Genomic DNA, 21,871 nt, shown 5'->3' with positions numbered 1-21,871 from the left:
TTTGGAGACCTACCTATGGTTACTTGCAGGTGTGGACATCATAGACACGTATGCACTCCTGGCAGCTCACGTAGCAGCACCAGTGGAAGATGCAGTGACACTTCTCCTTCCGCTTCTCAGTCCTGGTGTTGTGGCCACGACCGCAGCACAGCAGGTCGCAGCCATCGATCCCGTGGGAGGTGACATTGCATGTTCTGTCCCTTGTCCCAAAGGAGCCCGTCTCTGGGTTGGGCTCGCAGAAGTTGGGGGAGTTCTCGTAGTAGACCAGATCCCGCTCTGTTGGTGGCTTGAAAAGGGCGTACTTGGCCCTAAGAGTTTCGACCCATCCCCGAGATTCCCGATGCTTTTCAACAACCATCTCAGAGGCGCTGTCGTATTTATCCTTCAGGTAGTCACCGATTGCCCGGAAGTCTGGCTGGGCCCACCAGCACGTCTTGACCTCACAGCTTCCCGAAAGGCCGTGACACTTGCACTTGAGATGCATGTGATCCAGAATGGTCTGTCCGGAGGAGGAAAAGCAGGCATTCAGCAATGGATTCCCACCCCTATCACTTGGCTTGTCCACCCTTTGCTCCTGGGATACAGCTGTTTGATCTGAGCTTGATCTGGAGGGTGTAGACTAGCTAAAAACTCACTGGAGCTACGGCATGGGATAGGAACACCTCTAGCCAGGTATGTGGCGCTGGAGAAACATCAGGATGTGAGCAAGCCTCAGGTGTGCTGGCTTTACTCAAACTTTAGCAATGGTGCCCTCTGGCACATCACTTAGGCCAAAACCTTTTCTCTCTCCAGGAGGCATTGCCTGAAGTGAGACAGCTCTGCGATTGCTTCCCAAACACATCAAGCACTTACAGATGTCAATTAGAGGGCAGGCGTCCCACAGCCATGAAAGTTAGACCTGAACCCCGCTGCTGCAAGCACAGTAAATAATGTTCAGCACCGTTATTGCAGAGCTTTAGGATGCTTTTCTCAAGACCCTTCTATCACAAACGTCCTCCCTTGGCCTTTTGGTGGGAAATCAGAGCTCAGAGTAGTGTAGGCTTAGGCGGTTTCTCTGGCTGGATGTAGTCATAGCTCTGCAAAGAACTTTCATTTTATACCCTGAATCATTCACTTTGTGATAGAAAAAAACATGAAATTGTAAATCTAAGGACCTTATACTGTCTTCCCCAGACATCTCATCCATGTAGAGCAAAATAATCATGGATTATTGTTAAATTATTAGCCATGTTTTTACAGGAAATCATCAGACACTGTTAACACACATGGGTTTGAGCTTCTGCCCTTCCACTTCTGTTTATTGTGTCTATGGAAAGGTGATACCTCCCTGGGGGTTTGGGGTTTGTTTGAAGTGCTAGTTGAAAGCTCCCAATGCAACATGCCTAAGGCGCATTTAGGTCACAAGTGGCCTAGAGTAGGCAGCTGTGTAGCTGCCTACCTACAATAAGAATCACGAGAGGGGACAAGGTCATAACATGCAACCAGTAACAAAGTGAATAACCCAGTGGGTTTGAGTGTCTCGTGTCCTGGTCCTGGAGCATGTCCTGGCATCTTGTGTGCAATGCCGGCTACTCAGCGGAGCTTTATCGTGGTCCTATTACATCAGCACGAGGCTGTTGCTGTAGTAGGAGCCAGACCGGGCCACCCACCCCGCGCAGTGAGCAGTGCTGGAGCAGAGCTGCCAGGCTGAGCACTCACCGTCCTGCCGGCCTCGTTGTTGTGCCGGTTCATGGCCGAACGGGCGTCCGGCCGGTTCTCTCGAGCATCCGCGAATTCCCGGGACACCAGCACTCCAAAGTCGGCATCCTCACTGCATCCCCCCCATTTCCAGCCGTCTCCCGGAGGCCCTTTGTGGTGGGAATCGCAGCCGCAGATGGTGGAGGTGCCCTCGGCGCACGAGCGGGTGACAGCGAAGGCCACCCCTGCTGACGCGATGGCGTGGACAAAGGCAGACTCTCGCGTGGCTGCAGGAAAAAGAGTCCAGCGGATTATGTCCTAGGGTAACACACTTATTTTTCCTTACCAACCTGCTTCAACATCATCTACATTTATTTAAATAAAAATTATTTGATCATTTTTCAGTAAACATTTTCTGAATCAGGTGGTGATGACTGGCATTGAAGCACGCAAGCAGGAGTAGAGAGTAGTAGAGAAGCATGACTCCAACTCTACATATCACAAACGTAGTAGCTGGCGCAGTTTTTGAGCTCGTGCTGGTACTCATGCTTAAAAAAAAGACAGTGTAAACCGGAGGGGAGAGTGGCTGTGAGCTCAGGATGGGATGCTGAGGCACTTCTGTTTCAGCTTCATGTGAGAACCTCTCTCCAGGCTGGAATGCCCCTTCCAGCTGACAGCAGAGCCTTTGGACTCTTCACCTTCATGTACTTGCTCTTTCATCCCTGCATCTAATTCATCCACCTGGCTCCACAGTGGGCTAAAACCTCCCTAGCATGTGAGGATGACCTTGCAGTTGATCATTAATCATGGAACATCCTGCAGGAAATCAAAGCATACGAGACTCAAGTCTCTCCCGTGACTCTGTGACAGCTGGCGTGCTCTGAGTGCACAACTGTAATGGGTTAACTTTGGCAGGCCCAACAAAACAAACCTGAACAAAAAGCTGTAAGCTTTGAATGCTCAAGAAAGGGTTAAATAAATTATCCAGGATGCCTAGGTGGACTGGGAGCTGGGAATGGGAGCCAGTGGGAATCCTCCTCTTCCACCTGCAACTTTCCCTGGTTAGAGTGCGAGGCCCTAGTGCAGGAATGACCTGACTTTTAGACAACAGTAGCCAATAGACACACAAGTATGAGAAGCCACCAAAGACAGTTGTTTGCATTGACAGGCTGCTAGAGCCAGCTGGCTCTGAACAGGAAGCTCTTATTCAGGGTGGCTTGTTCACAGTAGAAATGACCAAAGTCCAACACTGAAGTGCACCCTTGGGCCCCAAGAGCAGGAGACACCAGGTTTGGCAGCACAGCATATCCAAAGCAGTGACTGAGAGGAAGCCACCTGGACAGACTTTCTTCACCTTCTCCTACCAGACAGAACTTACGAATCATTATGAAATCATTATGAAATGCTAATTAACAATGCCATAAGAGAAAACACATCCATTGAGGTCCTCTTTGCCAGTTCCTGATTCAGACTGCTGATCCTATAAGAGAGCATTTTTGGAAACCAGAAATGAAGAATCTTTCACCAATTAGATGGTTCTTGGTCACTCGAAACTTGAACAAGGAGAAGTAAATGCAAGATTTAACTTCCCTATATCCTTTGTGCAACATGAGGGAAGGCAAAAGTGAATAGTAGTCTAAAAAACAAATGCAGAGAACTGGGAGAGACCACTAAGAACAGCTGCAGACTTAAACCTGCAGGTTTGGTGTGTGCACAGGGGGATGGCCTGGTCCAGTTAATACAGTGATATATTCCTGCCATTATGTCTCTTAGTTTAATATCACATCTTTGGAAGTTCTGCACTCAAGTTATCTGTAGATGGATAATATGCTGTCACTGCTGTCAAATGGAAAAGACCCTTCCTGACTATGTCTCTGGGCATGTTAATTCTTCAAGATACTATTGTAGGAATTGGGAAATGGCCTAGAGAAGCCACAGCTCTGAACTGAGCTAGTCTTTGCCCTGGTGCTCTCACCAATGGCTCTTCCAGCTCTTCGAAACTCCTCTGAATTTTCAGTCCAAATTAAAGCTCTGTTCCTGATGAGGACTTACGGGGGCTGAGGGAAAGCAAATCCTACACTGTCTCAGAATGGGTCTTAACATGTTTTTCTGCTTAGCACAGTGGCCTGAATTTGCTTTGGTCCCGGGCTTGGAGTCTTGTGTTCTCGGAGTAATGGCTGTTCAGCTATAGAGCTCTGTCCAGGATATTTTTAAAGTTTTCTTGGAATTTTTTAAACCAGACAGTGTTGTTCTAGGTCTGCTCACTTTAAAATCAATGAGAAATTGACCATTGATTTCAGTACAATTAGAGTGATTATGAGTTCTTTGAAGCATCGACAAATTAATATCTCAGTCTCCATTTTCTAGTCAGGAATGTCTTTCAGTCATACTGGTTCAAAGCCTCCCTGTCGGAACCATCGTGCTGGTGTGCCACAGTCTATATGGATACAGGACTACGGCAAATATCATCGGAATGGTTTAATGTCATGCAGCACCTCCTAAAGACATCTTCTCTCTGTGTGACATGGTTATCTCAAAAATGTTCTCCATAGGGACAGGTGCGACGGCCTCTCTCCTTCTGGGTGCTGGAACAGTCCAAGGTGCAACAGAGCTGTTCTCAGTGATCTTTCTCTTCCTGCATGTTCTGCACATGGCCTCTGCCTATGTCCTTGCTCTTTGATGACTTACGTGACTAACTTGGCTCATTTTCATAACTTCTTTTAATCTCTTTAAAAGTATTTTTCCCTTTTGTAAACTCACATTTTAATATTCTTGGTCTTAAGTGCAGGTCTCAACTTTATCTTCTGCAATGTGTGGAGTGGGAAAGGGAAGACACAGGGATGCTCTGGCCTCTGAACACCTCTGAGACTGTTACTAGACTATACAGGCTGAGGGAAGAAACGTTAGGAGAAATGCTGGCTTAGATGTACTGTGCAATGAGAACCTTAATGAACACATAGGAGAGAGAAAAGAGAGGTGTGAGAGAGTCTGCTCCTCATGTACCCATTCTCATAAATGAAAATGAAATCTGGGGCAGGGAGGGGGAAAGCCAACCTAGACAAATGTGGATATTTCTCATTTGGGGGAAACTGAGCTTTGGGAGAAGCTGAGGACAATTCTGGATTTATCAATGCCTGGTGTCTCTAAAATCAGACTAGATGTTGCTGGAGTCAATCCCACCTCTTGTGCCCTGGGGAGGTCTTGACTGCTCTAGGTGTCTCTCTTTGGCCTGTGGTTTTCTCTGCTGGGGTAGGATCTAGTTCCTTCAGTACCCCAAAATTGGGCATCTCAATCTCAACTAATTTCATCCTTTACAGACAATAAGAAGAGGTAATTTATGTCTGTGCTAGCCATGGAAAGCCTCTCATGTAGGATGGGGAGTTGCCATCTATAAGCCTAATGAGTCTAGGTCAGGGCTGCTCAATGCTGCCTTTGCAGGTGGGATTGCTCAGTGTTTTCCACTTTCTTTTAGCCCAGACTCTTGCTTCCTTACCCCCCTGCCTCAAATATTCCCTAGGGATCCAACCTCTACCTAGCAATACAAGCTTGTTTCTCTTAGTTACCTTCCATCAGCCATTTCAAAGGGGTCTACTGGGGGCTACAGGCCACAGGTTGAAAAATCACTGCTCTAACCCGAGGTTTTCAGTCAGACAAAGGCTATTTGGGTGGCCTGTGGTATAAAGCAGATCAGATTAGACGAGCTTGGGAGCCCCTCTGGCCTCAAACCAGGACAAGTCGGAGGTGGAGGGGGCTGGACAACCCCTTGCTGGTGCCTTGGCTTTCCATCCTGAGGGGGATGGAAAATTATCCTTGGGGGAAAAATAGTGGGATGCACAGACCTAAGAGCAGCTCTGTGCCTGAAAATTACACTTAGGAGAGTCCAGTGTCCTCTGACGTGAGCCCATGGGGCTTCTCTAAAGGTGGCCACATCCATGCTGGGCCTTGGGCCTTGCTAGCAAGATCGATGGTCCCTGAGGGCTGTTGCTGGAGCTAGAGCCACAGATGCCAGGTCGAGAGAGGCCGGACACCGGTTCTGCGGAGCGCATGGTACTGACAGGACCAGTGTGTGCCGGGGGCCGAAGCCGTGAGCGGCCGTCGAGCTGCCTGGAAATTCTGCCCCAATTCCGGGCGAGGAGCGGGGAGAATTTCCCAGAGCTGAAAGGCGGGAGCGGAGTTCCCAGAACCAGGGGAGGGGCCGGCGAGGGCGGATTAGAGCGCTCTTGACAGTGCACCGCCGCGACTGTCTCCCAGCCGGGCCCGTTACCTGCTGGGACCCTCAATTTGCCATTGTTCCCGCCGTGTCACACTCTATTACCGGCATAATGCGGAATGTTTCCGCCGGCCAGCGTACCCACGGCACAGAGCGCTGGCATTCCCCAGGAGCACCGCGTAGCAACGGCGCAATGTTCCCCTGTCCTGCCGTCACCCTCCGAGGCCGCCAGCCCGGCTGGGAAATCCCTATTGATGGCTCTCCCCAGCCCCCCGCCACCGGCGCAGAATGGCTAAAGGGCGTGTGAATGGTGCAGCGATTTGAAACGACTGCGCTGCCGGGCCTGTATCGCTCGCCCTGCCTCACAGTAGGGGAGGAAGCTTAGCTCTTTCTCATCGCTATAAGCTTATTTTTCTCTCCCCCTCTTCCCCCCTCCCTGCCTTTAAGCTGCTGAGTTTATATCAAGACGGCCCCTGATCCCACGCACCCCTGTTTAGATGCAAATGACTGCGGGTGTCATGGCTGAGAAAAGCCATGGGTTATCGTGGTGCGCTCCTGCCTTTTCACAGCTCGTGTCAAGGGCTTAGCCAAGCACACAAGGAGCCCAGAGGCGGCCCAGGCCCAGCTGCCTCCTCTGCACCTGGCCTCGCTGCCGTCACGCTCGGAGCAGCCGAGCGGCAGCAAGAGGCCGGAGCCTGCCGGGGTTCAGGAGGACCTGCCTGGAGAACCTGGCCGGCAGGTCTCTGCCTGGAGAAGGGGACAGAGCAAAGGGCGGCTGCTGTGCGAGCAGGGAGGATGAGGAGCAGTTCCCAGATTCATCAACATGTGGGGGAACGTCTGAGCCCTGCCAAACAGAGTCCTGCAGATCCAGTCCTGCCTGATCCTCAGGGACCTCTTCTCCACCCCAGGTGTCAACCACCTTTCTCAATGTCTGTGGTGTATCCCTGCTCCTTGCACGCAGGAGTGGTACTTTTGGGGTTGGAAAGAAATCCTGCATTTCATCGCAAACACAAGGACTGCACCGACTGTCCCAGAGCAGCTTTGAGTCATGTGGTTATTGGCTCAGCATTAGCTTTGGTGCAGGACTTGGCTGGAAGAAACGTCGCCTTTTAATAAACCCTGACCTTATTTTATGAAGAAAAGGGAGAGAGAAGAGAGAGAGGAAAGCAGGTTTTTCCTCCCTCCTTGTCCTAATGCTGCCCCAGACTGCACACCTGCAGTATAAATCATGTTGGAGAATCTGCTTGTAAAAACATGATCTTATCCCAGATTGGGGATTTTTTTTTTTTTCGGTTGTCGCCCAGATTATAGAAAGAATGAAAAAAATAGACATGCAAAAGTAAGGCTTGTTGGAAGATAAATGGTGGCCCTAGGAAATCAAAGGCTCACCAGCTATGTCTGCCATGGGTTTTAGGGCAAGAAAAACCCTGTGAGTTTGAATTTTGGGTAGGGCAGACGGGAGGGAATCAGGTCTTTTCAGGCAGAGCCCTTTGCAAAGGTCGGCTTTCAGAAGGTCATAAATAGGAACACTTCAGCCCCTGGGGATTTCACTGTCCCTGGCGATTTTAAAATCATGTAAGAGGCCGAGAAAGGAGAGATTAGAGTCATAAGTAGAGTGAGAGTGGAACAAGAAATGAGCTCTCCGGGGGATGGAGGTGGGATGGGAAGTTATGGATAGACTCGAGGGGCAGGAATCTCCTAAGTGATACCAGGGAGTGATTCCCCATGATCCCACATGGACACCACTGTTCCAAGCTGGGACAACGTGCCCAGAGAGGGGCACAGCTGAGAGCAACCAAGACACAGCTTGAACACTTGAACAGTGAGAAGGGATGTGCACAGTCAGCCTTTCCTATCTGATCATTTTCCCACTCAACCTTTTTTTTTTTTTTTTATTAAATTCTGCTTAACTGGCAGCAACTGTGATTAATACTTTTAGAGCACCTTTAAGATGAAATTATCCTCAGTTTCTTTGCAAGATTAATAGGAATGATTTTAGTGCTGCTGTAGGGAGAAATATATCTTCAAAGTTTTTTTTTCCTTCTTTTTTTCCTGAAAACAACTTGAATCTAACCAAAGGAGTAGGTAGATCAGAGTAACCCAAATGTTACCCTTTGATACTTATAGGTTCTTTTATCTAGATATCTACCATAGCTTAAATCCTGACTACATTTGGCTCAGTATTTAAGGTCTATTTGTCTTGTGCATGGTACAAACTGCAATAGTGATTGTGATCTTAGTTTTGAGTTCTACCACTAATTAGTTATTAGCTGGTTGGATTACGCCTCCTTGCGAGTCTTGGCCATGCCTGTGGTTGCCTGGAAACCAACAAGAAGGAAACACAGCAGAAATTGCCACAAGCGCTTACAGGTGCTCAGGGCCCAGACAGATGTAAACCATGCAGCCAGGGAAGATCTCATGGACATCGGTTCCAGCTCTTAGGAGCAAAACCCCTGATTTTTGTTATTGCTGCCATTAAGGGGAGACGAAATACAGATTGGAAGAAGAAGATGCTATGAAAGCAATAGAAGTGTCCAGCAACCCTATCCACCGCTACCTCCAAGACCTCAGCAAGCACTGTTGTTCTCCAGACACATCATAGCTAACGTGATCTGTCATGGTAGGACAGTAAGATTTTTATTACCAACATTAAGTCTTTCTTCATCTGAGAAAAGAGATGTGACTGAAAAGGGTATGTCTTTCTTTGCAACTGCTGATGCTGTAAATCTTGGGAATAGCTACGCATTTCCTAGGGTTACTCATTGCTACAGGGATGAGTCCAATCCCTTCCTGGCTTAATAATTTTCAAGACACTGGGGAAAGACATTAACAATATTTGAAAGTGTAAATAGTAATTACAGTCAAATGGTTGGACTTTGAAGAAGTATCGTCATTTGTAGATGATAGTGTGTATTTTACGTATTCTACACATACATTCATTCTACACACATTCTACATACCTACATACACATACATACACATGCATACATTCTACACATACATTCAGTAGTTAGACCTGAGAACAAATAGTCGTTTCAAGCTAATTACCTGGCAATGCAATCCATTAGACTATTGATGCGTCATCGTGAAGGAAGGAGTGTAATAGAAGAGCTCAATAATTTTTCTCCATCTGTCAGAAGAGTTTCAGAGCTATGGATGATATTTTAATTTGTTGTCTTGGAGTGCAAGGAAATGTTGAGGCATGTCTGCTGTGAGGTTTTGCTCTACTCCCTGCAGCTGAAATAACCTTAAGATATTCTTCATAAATTCAAAGTTCAGTTTGCTCATTAAGGGAGAATGGGTCTAATCCAATTTTTACGTCCTTTAATGCTGACAGAAATGGCGTTGAGAGATTTCGAGTACCTGAATGCTATAATAGTTCTTCCATAATGCACTTAAAAGTTTTTTATGGTGACTTTTGTAAGAATTAAAACTTTCCCATCATGTAAATACTGAAGTTTATGACACGTGTTTATTAGGCAGCAAGTTGCAGTATGACAAGATTTGGTACAAACTATTTGGCTATAAATATAAGAGTTATCCAGAAATACATCCTGGCAAGGCAGAAGGGAACTGAATCTCGACAAACCTGTGTGACTTTACAGTCCTGATTTCAGCAATGAATTTGCCTTTAACCCAAGTAAGCAATTTTTACTGAAAGATACTATTGAAGTCTCTGGAAACTGTACCACTCTTACAAGGTTGAAACTTGAAAAATAGCATATCATGGACTGTTTATATGCACAGTATTGTAGTTTTGCAAGAAAGACTCATCGGGAAATATGAACAGTCCAGAACACTATTAGAAAACCATCTAATATTCTAATTTCTTAAAAGGTCATACCAGTATATTTCCACTTTCAAAGTAGCAACAATGGCAAGAATAATTTCACTGGAAAAAAACCCAGACCTTACGGGACTGCAGAGACTCAGAGACTACTGACACCAATGAAGGTAAGCTTCAGAAATGGTACTGGTTGTATTTATGAAACTCTGAAACCAAGGTATTGTCTGCGGATGTCACTCATGCCAAGCTGAGTACGGAGTCAATGAAAGGCACGAGATGGAAATCCAGGGTTCCATCAATTCCCCTCCTTTATTTGAGCAACTGCCCACAGCAAAGCATTTCTGGTTTGAGTCTAACAGAGATTCGTGGTGCTGGCAGAGTCACCTGAATGTGCAACAGGAAAACTGGAAGGACTAAGAGATCCTCAAACCTATGGCTGTGGCACGGACAACATCTGTGTGTTCAGTGCCAGACTGTGCATGGGGGAAGCTCTGCAGGCAACACAGTCTGCAGGCGTTTGGGGACAGCAGACCATGCCCTGTACCAGCTGCTGCCGTCAGCACTTCTTTTGGACCCAGAGGAGCTCAAGACATCAGATCTCCAGGGAAGATTCCTCCAAGTGGAATCCTTGGAGTGATCCTCCAAGATCACTCATCTGTGAGTGATCCCTGCGTGCTTCCACACATCAGTGAGAGCCATTGCCTAGGATGGAAGGGCATGGTGGGAGTTTTTGTCTGCCATATGATTCAGTCTCATCTGAATACCATTTAATTTGAGGTTTTGACTTACTAACTGCTCTTATGTGAGATGTGGAGTAGGTTATCTGCCACCAAGGTCCTCCATCACCTTCCCTGCAGCCAGTATTCAGCTGCCAGCTAATGTTACGGGTACCAAGGTATCTTGGGGCCCAATAACTCACCTTTCTCAGTGTAATGCCCAAACTGGGCATGGATGGAATTGCCAGATTTTTATCACTTCATTAATGTTCTCCTCATGGGCCTGATCCTTACCAATGGATCTAGAAAGGTGGCCTTTCATGAGGAGGTGATGGAGAGCAGGGATGCTTGAGCAGGGGAGTTGGACTAGATGAACTCTAGAGATCCCTTCCAGCCTCAACCATTCTGTGTCTCTTTGATTGAGAGGGGCAAGACTGTGTGTTTGGGCAGTGTTTACTTCCCGAGCTTCTCTTCCAATCCCTGAGGGTTTTGAACATATCTGGGAAAACGGTGTGCTGAAATCCAGGCTGAGCCAGGTCAGGATCACAGACTTCAATGCAGGTTTTCAGTGCCAGGTGAAAACCCTGACCATGAGGCTGCAGGGACAGACAGTGCTACAAGCCCTACCTGGCCCTAAGGAAAGGATTTGAATATTTCTCATAAGAGGTGGACTCTCCTCTGTCTTGGACCTGAGTATCATGCAGCTTTTGGGGCAAATATTTGCCCTAACCCTGGCTTTTTTCCTGGATCTACTTGAGTTCCTGAGAAGGGAATAGGCTCTTGTCTTGTTACCCTTCTCGATGGCACATATTGGAGTAGGAGAAGCCAAGTGGGGACATGCTCACCCTGCCAACACTTTTCCCGCACTGTTCGACCGCTTCGCTCTTTACCTTTGTCCAGGACTGGCCCAAAGATGGCCAGGCTGTCATCAATGGTGGTGCAGTTCCAGCGGCGACCCCGGAACTGGTGCTGGCACTCCTGGATGCCCAGCTTCACCCCCTCAGCCACGCTGGGCATGATTTCAATGTAGTTCCGGCAGAAGCGGAGCTGCTTGGGGACAAGGCCAGGGATGGAGCCACAAAGGATGGGCTGGGACCCCAGGGAGCTGTACTGCTGGCCTAATGCAAGGGACCTGCAAAGGAGAAAAAACAGCATGAGGGATGGTTGGGAAAGCAGCTGGCACCATCCTTCCTGCCCCAGCAAAATTTCCCAGGGGGAATTTAATGAGTCAAGCATTTAAGTTCAATGAGAATACAGAAAAGGAGGGATTTGATAAGAAACCAGGAGACTTTCTAGTAAATAGCATGGAAATGAAAAGGGTTTTTACACCCGCAGATACCCTGGGCTGCAGCAATGCATTTGTTAACTCCTCTGTGGGCACAGAGGAATTCAGCTGCCTGAATGGAGGTACCTAGAGCTACTTCTGGTACTCTGGAGTGTCCATGACATCCTCATGGACAAAGGACCTACAGGGAGCGTTATCCTTGGGAGGATGGGAGAGTACCAAGGGGGTGTCTCAGGGGTCAGCAGAAATCGATGTGAGGCACTGAGAATTGCAGCTGGAGCGGGGAGTGTCCTGACCCATGCCAAGTTCATCAGCAGCGGGATTGTCAGTCACTAGCTCGGCCATTCACCAATTGGACTAGGATTGGGTTTGTCGCTGCCACACAGCCAAGGCTGCCTTGACACCTGTGGGGATTGTACCCATCAGAGGCCACCTCAGGATCGAGCTGACAGCAAGCGGTCTCTAGACACAGCCATGAGCCAGGCAGGCAGCTGCATAGAACTTCCAAATAACTCCATGGTTGGGCCCAGATGGGTCATGGCACAAATTCAAACATTTCCTGGTACCCAGCTCAAATGTTGAAGCATGGAGCAGCACTGCCCTAGAGGTCCCTCAGCCAGGGTCATTACTCCAGATATAGCACAGAGAATGAAGGTCTCTGTCCCAGCCAGCTGACAGTCTCCTCTGTGGTTTTGATTTCCCCACCCACGTCTTCTTCCTCCTTGAAGGATATCTGGCCTTGGATAGACCAGCTAGAAACTGCAGGTTCTCCATCTCATTCTCCATCTCCAAACTCATTGTAGGCTCAGAAGGTAGAGAAGCTTGTTTGCTGGGGACAGAATTTGATGCTCAAAACATCCCTGGGAAATCTGGTGCCTGGAATCTCAGGCAGGACGTTGACACCAATATTTCAATTAATTGCATCTTAAAGGTTGTAGCATGTACATGGAATCCCAGGTGACCATCTTGGGAGAGATGCCATGACCATGATGAGACATGCTTTCTCCTGCCTCAGTTTGCACAGCAGTGGAAGTGAAGGTCATATTTAATGCCAGTGTTAAATGCTCTGCCTGCAGGAGCAGCTTCTTGCAGTAATGGTAGTACAGGGTTGGCCTGGGGTGCTGGCTGTAAGCACCCCATCACTCCTGCAAGTTAGTTGTATGGTAGTTCACTGGTGTAAAACCTGTCCCAAGGCTTCCGCTGGATGAGCAGTTCAGTCCCTCAGGGAGATCCCAAAAAGAGTAATGACCGTAAAGGAGTAAGGCCTGGAGCTCCTTACAATGTCCTGGGGAACTCCTGAAGGGAATGGATCATCTGCCCATTCAACCAAAGACTTTGTTACATCCGCTGAAGATCCTCTGAGTTAAGTCTGTGCAAACTTCCCTGCACAGAAGGCCAGCCTGGAGGTGTGAAGCCAGTGTTGGTCAGTCTGCTTTGAGATGGGATCTGGGATCTGTTGCCTGGGAGAGCGAAGGACACTCTGCATGTTGCCTTGGCAAGGACAGAGACTGCTCTTGGTTGCATATGGTCGCTCACCCAGCTCATGAAGTTGCTTACGGACATACATGGTATGTGGTAACCTTGCGTCTCTTTTTTTCCTTCCTCTTTGGCAGAACTAGCTTGGAATGGGTCATTTGTTTTTGTTCAGCTTTCCCAGCTATTTCATTTCTTCCTCTTTTGGATGCTCTCCATCCTTCCTGAGTCTCTGTTCTTTATTTTCCTCACTGATGGTTATTGAAAGAACCTTCTATTCAGCTCAGTCTGCTGATTCTTCTCAGAGAGATATCAAAACCCTCTAATTCCTCTTGATCCACTATCCCACTATATACACAAGTCCTGGAATAGCACATGTGTCAGGGCACTGTGACTGAAGTACTGCAGCTCTGCTCTGACCTCCCAGGTTCCATGGACTGACGATTCTCTATGTGGTGTCTGCTATATGAAGATCAATCAAAACCTATTTGAAATCCAGATCCAAGATCTGAAGGGCATGTCCTGGCTCTGTGTGGCTCTAACGCAGAAGTGAGAAAAACTCATGGAAGAAAAGCAAGCGCATTCATCGAGGAAGAAGTATCACGGGAGGATTTGGATAGACAGGAGAAATGGACAATTCTTAAATTCTTATCAAGGCTGGCAGCTGCACAATGTCCAGACCCCACACTTCCTTTCAATGTCAGGCAACTCGCCTTGCTTATCCTGTCAGCTTTCCTTCTTCTGGCCCATGTTTCACAGCCCTGATCCTGAGCTTCTCCTGCAGTATCCAACAGATGTTTTCCCAGCACCAACTCACAACCCAGATATTTTGCATGTTCTAGGGCAAGAGCCATAAAAGCCAGTCAGCTCTGTCTGGATGGGATAGTCCCTTTCACCTCTGTGTACAAGTGTAAGCAGACAGTTGTGCACATAAAGGTAGGCTTTTGTGTGTGCGTGTGAGTGTAGTGCATGACACGAGTGCACATGGCAATTGCATGGGAAATCTCTTTTCTCTTTTTCTGCTTAATCCCCTAAATCTCTCAGGAATCCCGAATCTGTCTGTCAGGCCAGTACCTCCTTTTGTTCTCATCCAGTAGCACGAGTCATAGCAGAGCTGGGGATCCTGCAGCCTCCAGTTGACCTTCCACAGATCGCATTGGTCTAGAATGAGCTTTCAGAGCCCTGGGAGAAAACAGCTTTGTGCCATTCGTCCATCTCCAGTTTCAGTTAGTTGTAACCTTTCTGGGGCTGGTGGAGGGAGGAAGCAGGGCCTGTGAATCTGTAGCCAAAGGACTGGTCTCCACTAGGTTGCTCTGCTAGGATAGCTGACCTGGAGTAAATGCAGGGATTTCAAGATGTGCTCCGCCACCGGGTCCTCCTTTTCTTACTCCAGTGTCCTTGGAGAGGTAACTCATGTCTTTGTATTGCCTGCGTGGAAGATGCTGTGCCCACCTTCTCTATCAAATGCATCCCTCCTATAGAGATGACTGCAAATTCATCTTTTTCTACTTGGGCCACTGATAGAAAAGACATTCAGTATCAAGAGAAGGTTGAGCAAATGCTATTTGAAATTATCGGGATTTGGCCTGGTCAGAACTATGCTAAAAATGTATTAAAAGTAAGTTTTATGATGAATATCAAGAAAGATTTGAGGAAGGCAAGAGTCGTTGGGATATGAACCCTCTTCCTTTTTCTGTGCAGGCAACTGGAGGTAGCATTGCTTGGAGTACTTTGGGCAAGGCTGGACAGTGAACCACAGACTGACATGTGAGGAGAGGACCAGCTTCCTGGGAAACGATCTACCCTGGTCTCCCAATTTTCCTCTTTCTTCTGCAATCCCATAAAACTGTTGCTATCTTTAATGGGTTGTGGTAGCCCAGCTATTTTGTTTGTGCTGGAAAATATTGACATTTGTGCAGAGTGCATTACAGTCTCCAGCAAGCTCTAAAACTGGGCAGCAACTCTGCTTGTTGTGAGAGTCTGAAGTCATTAATGTAGCTTTTAACTTGAGCTGCAGGGGGAAAACCTACTGGATGTTCTGCTGAAGGAGTCATTGCTAGCCTTAAACTCATCAGCTGAAAGTGAACAAATCAGCAGAACAATTTTTGCCTCTCTTCCATCATATCCTGGTCTGCATCGCTCCTGTGGCCAGTTCGGTAGGAGAGTTTGGGTTGTAGAAGTTCATGTCTCCAAGGATATGCCTTGTCCCATGGAGCTTTAAACATTCTTTACATTGCAACTTTTCTTTGCCTCCTCCAAGAAATCTCCAATGTAAAGGGCAAATATAGGAATGCACCTATGGATCCTGTACCCCACTGTGCTGTTCCCCTTGGCTAACTCAGAAAGCACTTATATTTTCTTCTTGGGAACCAATTAGTCCAACTGTGTTAGGGCTCGGGACATAAAATCCTTGCAGAAATACATGAGTATGAGCATGGACGAAATGATGCTGGTGGGGATGATGAGATTAGACTCTGGTGACGAAGGGAGTCTCAGCAATCACCATGCCTATGTGACACATAGGCTAGGAAGTGCTGTGTCCTCAGAGACACAGTCTTCTGATTCCCTCTTGCCCGAAGCCGGAGCAGGTCAGTGCAACGAGTCAGCTCAGTTCAGGGCTCTGCTGCGCGAGTACTGGAGGCTGAGGCACAGCTGCCTCCTCTCTCCGTTTCACCATCAGTGAAACAACAAGTGCTTTTCCTAAATGCTGGAAACGCTCTGTAGGGACACCAAGGAATCTGTAGAAATAAGGCATTTTAAACCTCCCACAGCAACTCAAATCATTGCAGCACGATGTTATGAGGCAAAAGTCAGTTCTACCTGTGCCTTCTAAGGTCTTTTCAATGCCCCATATTGATCTGTGCCCTATTTATAATGCATTGAGGAAACTATGAATTGGTAGCGCAAAAAGCAGGTCACAGCTCAGATTTCATTTGCCACCAGCTATACTGGGGTAAACCTTTCCTTTCCTGAAGAATTTTTCATTGTTTGATTTTTAGATGTGTTTGGTATTTGCTAGGACTGGGCCACATTCTGCTGAAAATGGACAATTGCACAGGCTGCTGTGCCACTGTTTTGCAGTGCTCACTGGCCCAGGGTTGATACATTGAAATGCACATTGGGAAGCGGCTGTCTTTATGCTGGCTCTTTCTCCATATTCATCATTGATCATTTCCTACCTGCAAACCTTATCCCATCTTTAAAGGATAAAGTCTACCAGGACTTTATCCCATCCTGGCAGCCTCGCCATCACCATTATCTACTTGCTTTTCAGGTAAGAAAAGGCTATACAAAATCATTGCTAGTAGAGGTGCATTTCAAGCACAGGTCTTTTAGACAGAGAACTAAACACTGTTTTGCTTTGTTTGGTACTTTTTGGACTGTGTGGGTAGTTCAGCCTGATGCCAATGTTCAAAGTGCTTTTTCAAGTAGCAGGTGTTCATTCTAAGATCAGAGATCATGTATCTTACCCCAGCTGATAATTTTGACAGAGGAGTCCTTATTATTGACAAGTGCCTCCAGCTGTTCACTCTGTTCTGCTGACTGACCTTAGAGGTGATATTATATGTGGTATGATATTAATATTTTTTAACTCTTGCAATTTGCTGACTGCAGTCTTTTGTGAACAGGGTAAGACACAAATTTTGGGGTTTCTCTGAAGATCAAGAGCCACATAAGGATGTTTTTGCAAGTAAAAGCATGCAATATGTATGCACGTATGAGCCTGAGATATGCCAGGTCTTGATTGAATATGCAGATTGGACAAGAAGACAGCATAATTCATATAAGGAAAATTAAAAAAGAGCATGACAGTTTACTAGGGAACTGGGTGTTATTAATGAGCCCCATGCCTTTGCTCGTAAATCACCCATTACTTAATCCCCACGGAGCATGTCTTGAGTTTTGAGCTTTTTCCATAGACCAGGCATTTGTGTTCTTGATATAAGATGTCACTGTCACCACAGGCACGCCACCAGATTGCGGTGAGCTCTAGGAAACGGACAGGGACTTCATTAAAAGAAAGAGTTTGAACTGCCTAGGCAAGCAACAGAGACTGATTTCCCCAGACCAGACAAATCCCACTGGCATGAGAGCTACAGAGAGATCTGCTCTACCGATCTGCAGTTCTGCCCTGGAGATACACTGGGGCCTTTACATACCAGCGTGAGGTGAACTCTGGAACAAGAGAGGTTTATTTCAAGTTGATGTTTTTGCAAATTACCTCAGTAAGTAGTTTGTGTGAACTGCTGCATGATCTGTTCAAAATTCAGCAACCCGCAAGGCCAGATTCTCCCCAATTAAGTCTTTGCCTTAATTTAATCAGACCCAAGGGCCAGGAGCCTTTCTAAAACCTTCACAAATGCAAAAGTTCATCTAGGAAGCACTCCCAAAGCTATGGCTGCTTAGAAATAGGCTAAGTATCCCTCTGGGAGCTATCCCAGAGGGACATTTCAGGGCATTTCCATTCCTCTGAGTTCTGTGTGGTTTTTATTTATCATCCTTGAAAAGCTCCCTCTAGGGAGCTTGTTATCTCCAGCTGTGGAGTCACCTCCAACAAGCTCTTCTAGAAAGTCTTAATCCTTTCTCCAAGGAAGAGGGAACTGCAGGACACAGAGAGATTTTCAATGGCGGGGAAGCCCCATTGGAGACTCTTGTAAAAGCCAGAGGTGGTTGCCCCCCGTGTTGTACAGGGGCACATTGTTACATTGCACCAACTGGTTAGAAATGGGAGAACCACAGAATCGGAGTTTAGAAGATACCTGTGACCTCTAGTTAAATTCACCTGCTCCTTTCACAGAGAATTGCCAAATATTATTTCCAGCCCAAGATGAGGAGAAGACACTTGATAAGATTCTCTGATCAGTGTGCAAAGTTTGATCAGCCTGTTCCCTATATGAACTGAAGGAAGCAGTCCAGCTGTCAGATATACTTTTATTTTAAGATCAGACAGATGATTTCTTAGGTGTTACAGAAATGCCAACAGAAAAGCCAATTAAGGTTTGAGGAATTAGAAGGAAGGGCTTGTGTTATGTTCTTTTAGCCTCAACTCAATTGAAATGTCACAGACCGAACTCAGCTAAGTTGAATGAAAAGTCCAGCATCGTTGCACAGTAAAAACTGTGCTTTGTAGCCCAGGAAACAGAGATTTTTTTTTTCATGATGAGTGGATACTAACTAGTTTTGTTATTCTGGGTTGTTAATCTCGTTTCTGTATGGCCTTTCACTCCTATGTACTGCACGTAACTAGTCAGGAAAACTAAAAAAAAAGGCATTCTTAGAGATGGTGCTACACCAACAAGGTTAACTCCTTACAGTGGACACTGGTTTAGAGGCCTCTCAAAATGGGGTCAAGTATATGACTGCACTAACGGGTGAATTGCTAGTGCTCTGACTGCTCCCCATGATTCTTATAGCATGTAACAAATGTGTACGTTGGTGCTGGAACCTGCAGAAATTGTTAAGTCATAGAAAGGCATCAGTGGCTGTCATCTGTTGGCATCACATTCAAGAGGAAACTGCAGCTAGGAAAATCTGGATTGTGGGGACCTGGCATCTGCTGATAGAGAATGAAGCCAAACAAACTGTTCTGCCTGCTGCAGGGTAATAGGAGCTATATAACTTCTTAGAGTAGTAGTGGATAATGGATGGGAAAAAGTGGTTGTAAGCAATACTTGTATCACAAAAATTGCCCCAGGGTTGCATGAGATTGGCATTTCAAACAGACAAGAAAAGAACAGGCCCAGGCAAGCAGTATCCTCTAAAGAGAAAGGGAGCATGAGGCTACTCTGACCGAACGTGGGGGTATGTCTGACTGAAGAGGGCTTACTACCAAACTCAACTGTAGTCACCCAAAATGAGTGTAGATAAACCCCCCTGCCATTCTGGGTTGGTGGATTTACCCCTGTGGCCATCTGGGAGGTCCTCCAGACCCTGGAGACAGCCCTGGCTGGACCGTTGCTAGTGAGCAGGTTGAATGTGAGACACTACATTGTGTTAGTGCTGATTGCTCAATATTTTCATCCTCAAGTCTGTCTGGAAAAGGAAAGGAGTGAGGAAAATGTCCTTCCAAAAGGCCCTGAACAAACAGGTTGTGACCACTCAAACCTGAACCAGTGATCTTATCCCCACAGCTCTGTCACTCTCCAGAACCATCCAGGCCTGGCTCCCAGGAGGGAGGAAGCCAAGGAGGTCCTGGTGTTGGCAGAGAAGCCCTCAGCCAGTTTTCCAAAGCCTTGACCCAGATTTTTACCAGCTGGGAGTTTAAAGTTGGAAAGTGAATGAAAGAGAACAGGTTGACAGAGACACTGCAGGAGAAGAAAAATAAGCTCATGTTATTAGGATTAAGGCCAAACTGAGGTGATATGAATGATGTGCTAGCAAGCAGATGGATGGGAGTGAGGGCGAGAAGAGGCTTGCCCTGACAGAGACTAACAGGGGTTGAATTACTTTAATGTCTGAGCATTTAATCCCAGGGAGACATCAGTAGTAGAAGCCAATGAGTATAGTGACATGGCAAAAAAGGAGAGCTGGGGAATGAAAAAGGCAGGATAAGGCTGAAGGAAGCACCAAGGAGAGTGAAGAAGTTAGCTGGGGAAGTGTTCACTCTGCTCAGTGTGTAGAGGGTAGAGATTTTATGGGAGCTCCTGTCATCAACTGAACAGGAAACTCCAGGGCTGAACATGCGAGCTGGGACAATCAGAGCTAATACTCAAAATAATGGATTTACAAGTCTTCTCTGTAGATGTAGAAGTCATTCCCATCTACAGAAGTGGATGACTTCCACCTTTTGAGAGACAGTCTTTCCCTACCAAGAGAGTGTGCATAGTCTAGGTGTGTAAAAGCAAGTGGAAACAAAAAATGGGGGAGACTATTTCCTAGCAGGGGAATATAAAACAGGAAGCAGGGTAGGCCTCTATGAGCATTTGCACCCAAGGGAATATTTTTTTTTTGTGTATTTTCCCTCTATGATTCCAGTCATTAAAAGAAACTGCCAAAGGATGCCTTGTGACAACAGGGCGTCCCTTCGGAAGAGCACAATCCTATGCTTGTGTTTCATCTTCTTCCATTCTAAAGATAACAAAGCTGTTGTCAGTGAGATGTGATTTCCTCCATTCTCTTTGGAAAGAACATCCAGCCTGCCAGCTGAATGAAGCTTTGGGGTACCTATAGCAGAGCAAAGGAGATGCTTTGATCAAAACCCAAATGTTTGTGTCAGAGCTCATGTCATGACATGGTTTCCTAACTGAAAGTAGGATTTGGGCAGTTACTTGGATGATTTACTGCCCAAAGTCCATGGGAGTATTCCTCAACTTTCCACTTAGCTACCAAATAACCTAGGCAGTATTTGCCATCTCAAAAGTCTGCATTTTGCAGAAAATGTCCCCTGTTGCTTGAATATTTCTTATAAGGCTTGCATGGTGGGAGGATGCTAATCCCCAAATCCTGTCTGCTGCTGAGTCTCACTAGCAGTCTGAGCTCACATGCGTCAAGCAGCGACAGGACCCTCTTCCACTAAACCCCATGGGTTAGGATGAACAAGTGGCACTTTGGAGATGCCTGGCTGAATCCCACTTCTGCTGAGACGTTCTGCAAATGTCTTTTTCTGAGAGCAGTGTCCTAGCAGGGGGACACAATAATTCGGGGCAGAATCTTTTCATTCTGAGGTTCTTCCTGAGCACAGACTTTGGGAATCAGGTGTTTTCCCCACTGAAGACTGCTCCACTCTACCTGTGAGGTTAGGATTCTTGTTCACAGTAAGTTTCCCTCTGTCACTAAGAAGGGCTTTTGCACACATGGGACATCTTTGGCAGAAAAGACTGACTTATGGGCACTTTATAAATTGCAGGTAAATCACCTGCAAATCTGGGACCTCTCCCTCAGTAAGCAGTGTCCCACGTTGCTCCTGAGGGTGATGTCCCAGGTGCTGTTGCCTACTTTTGGGCAGGGTGTGGGTGCAGAAATGTATTTACCAAGCTCCTCAGTGCATGGATCCCAGAGAGCCCCACTCTGGCACATCTAGGAGGAGCAACGGCCTGTAGGCAACCAGAGCAGACACAGAGAGTGGCTGAGGTCTTGCTCAAACTTAGTGAGTTTTGGGGTGAAGAAAAAGAAGATCAAATGCAGGAAAGAAGGTGAAGTTGTCCAGCTGCAAAGGGTGTCTTCATCACCATCCTGAAAATGATTCAGCTCTTCTAGAGTTAATAACCTCACATTTACTCATATTTCTGGTCTCATAACCACTCTTGATCCATGAGTATCCAAATCCATCAGCTTTTCCCACTGATGTGTCTCTGCTCAGAAGGACTGTGCTACCCATACTTGGCTGTGCTGAGTAATGCTCAGTGCAGTATCTGCAGCGTGTCTCCAACAAGGAATAACAGGGATCCAGACCCCTGGCCTTGAGTCACTGAAGTATTTTTTAAAATCTTGTTTAGTTGATGGGAAGATTTGGGGGGGCTGTTTGTTTCCTGGCACAAGGTTCACTCATAGTTTCTACATGGGAAATGGCTGAACATGCCTGATTTGCATCCGAGCCAGTTGTTACTCTCAGCCTCAAGAAGGCAAATGTCTTAGTGGGCTATGCCAGTGTGCGGCCATCACCTAAGGGGAAGTTATTGTTCCCCCTGGTCTGTTCTAGTGAGGCCTGGACCTTTGCATGCAGTTTGAGGTCCACAAGTGCCTATGTAGAAAATGGAGAGGGTCCAGAAGAAGCAAGCTTCATC

The 21,871-nt window shown here is 46.8% G+C and overlaps 1 protein-coding gene across 1 annotated transcript in view; it reads right to left on the bottom strand.

Annotated features, from left to right (window-relative positions):
• Window positions 1–21,871, bottom strand: part of WNT3 (Wnt family member 3) — a 47,053-nt gene continuing 25,182 nt past the window's right edge. The window contains exons 2-4 of the mRNA XM_010228257.2: window positions 11,281–11,522; window positions 1,699–1,964; window positions 1–499 (exon numbers count right to left, since the gene is read on the bottom strand). Of these exons, the coding sequence (XP_010226559.1) occupies window positions 20–499; window positions 1,699–1,964; window positions 11,281–11,522 (988 nt within the window). The 3' untranslated portion in view covers window positions 1–19. The remainder of the gene's footprint in view (window positions 500–1,698; window positions 1,965–11,280; window positions 11,523–21,871) is intronic.

This window comes from Tinamus guttatus, unplaced genomic scaffold (genome assembly GCF_059628265.1).
Source record: "Tinamus guttatus ecotype Peru unplaced genomic scaffold, ASM5962826v1 Tinamus_guttatus_pri_ptg000732l, whole genome shotgun sequence".
Classification (NCBI taxonomy): domain Eukaryota; kingdom Metazoa; phylum Chordata; class Aves; order Tinamiformes; family Tinamidae; genus Tinamus; species Tinamus guttatus.
This window is presented reverse-complemented; position numbering and strand designations above follow the sequence as displayed.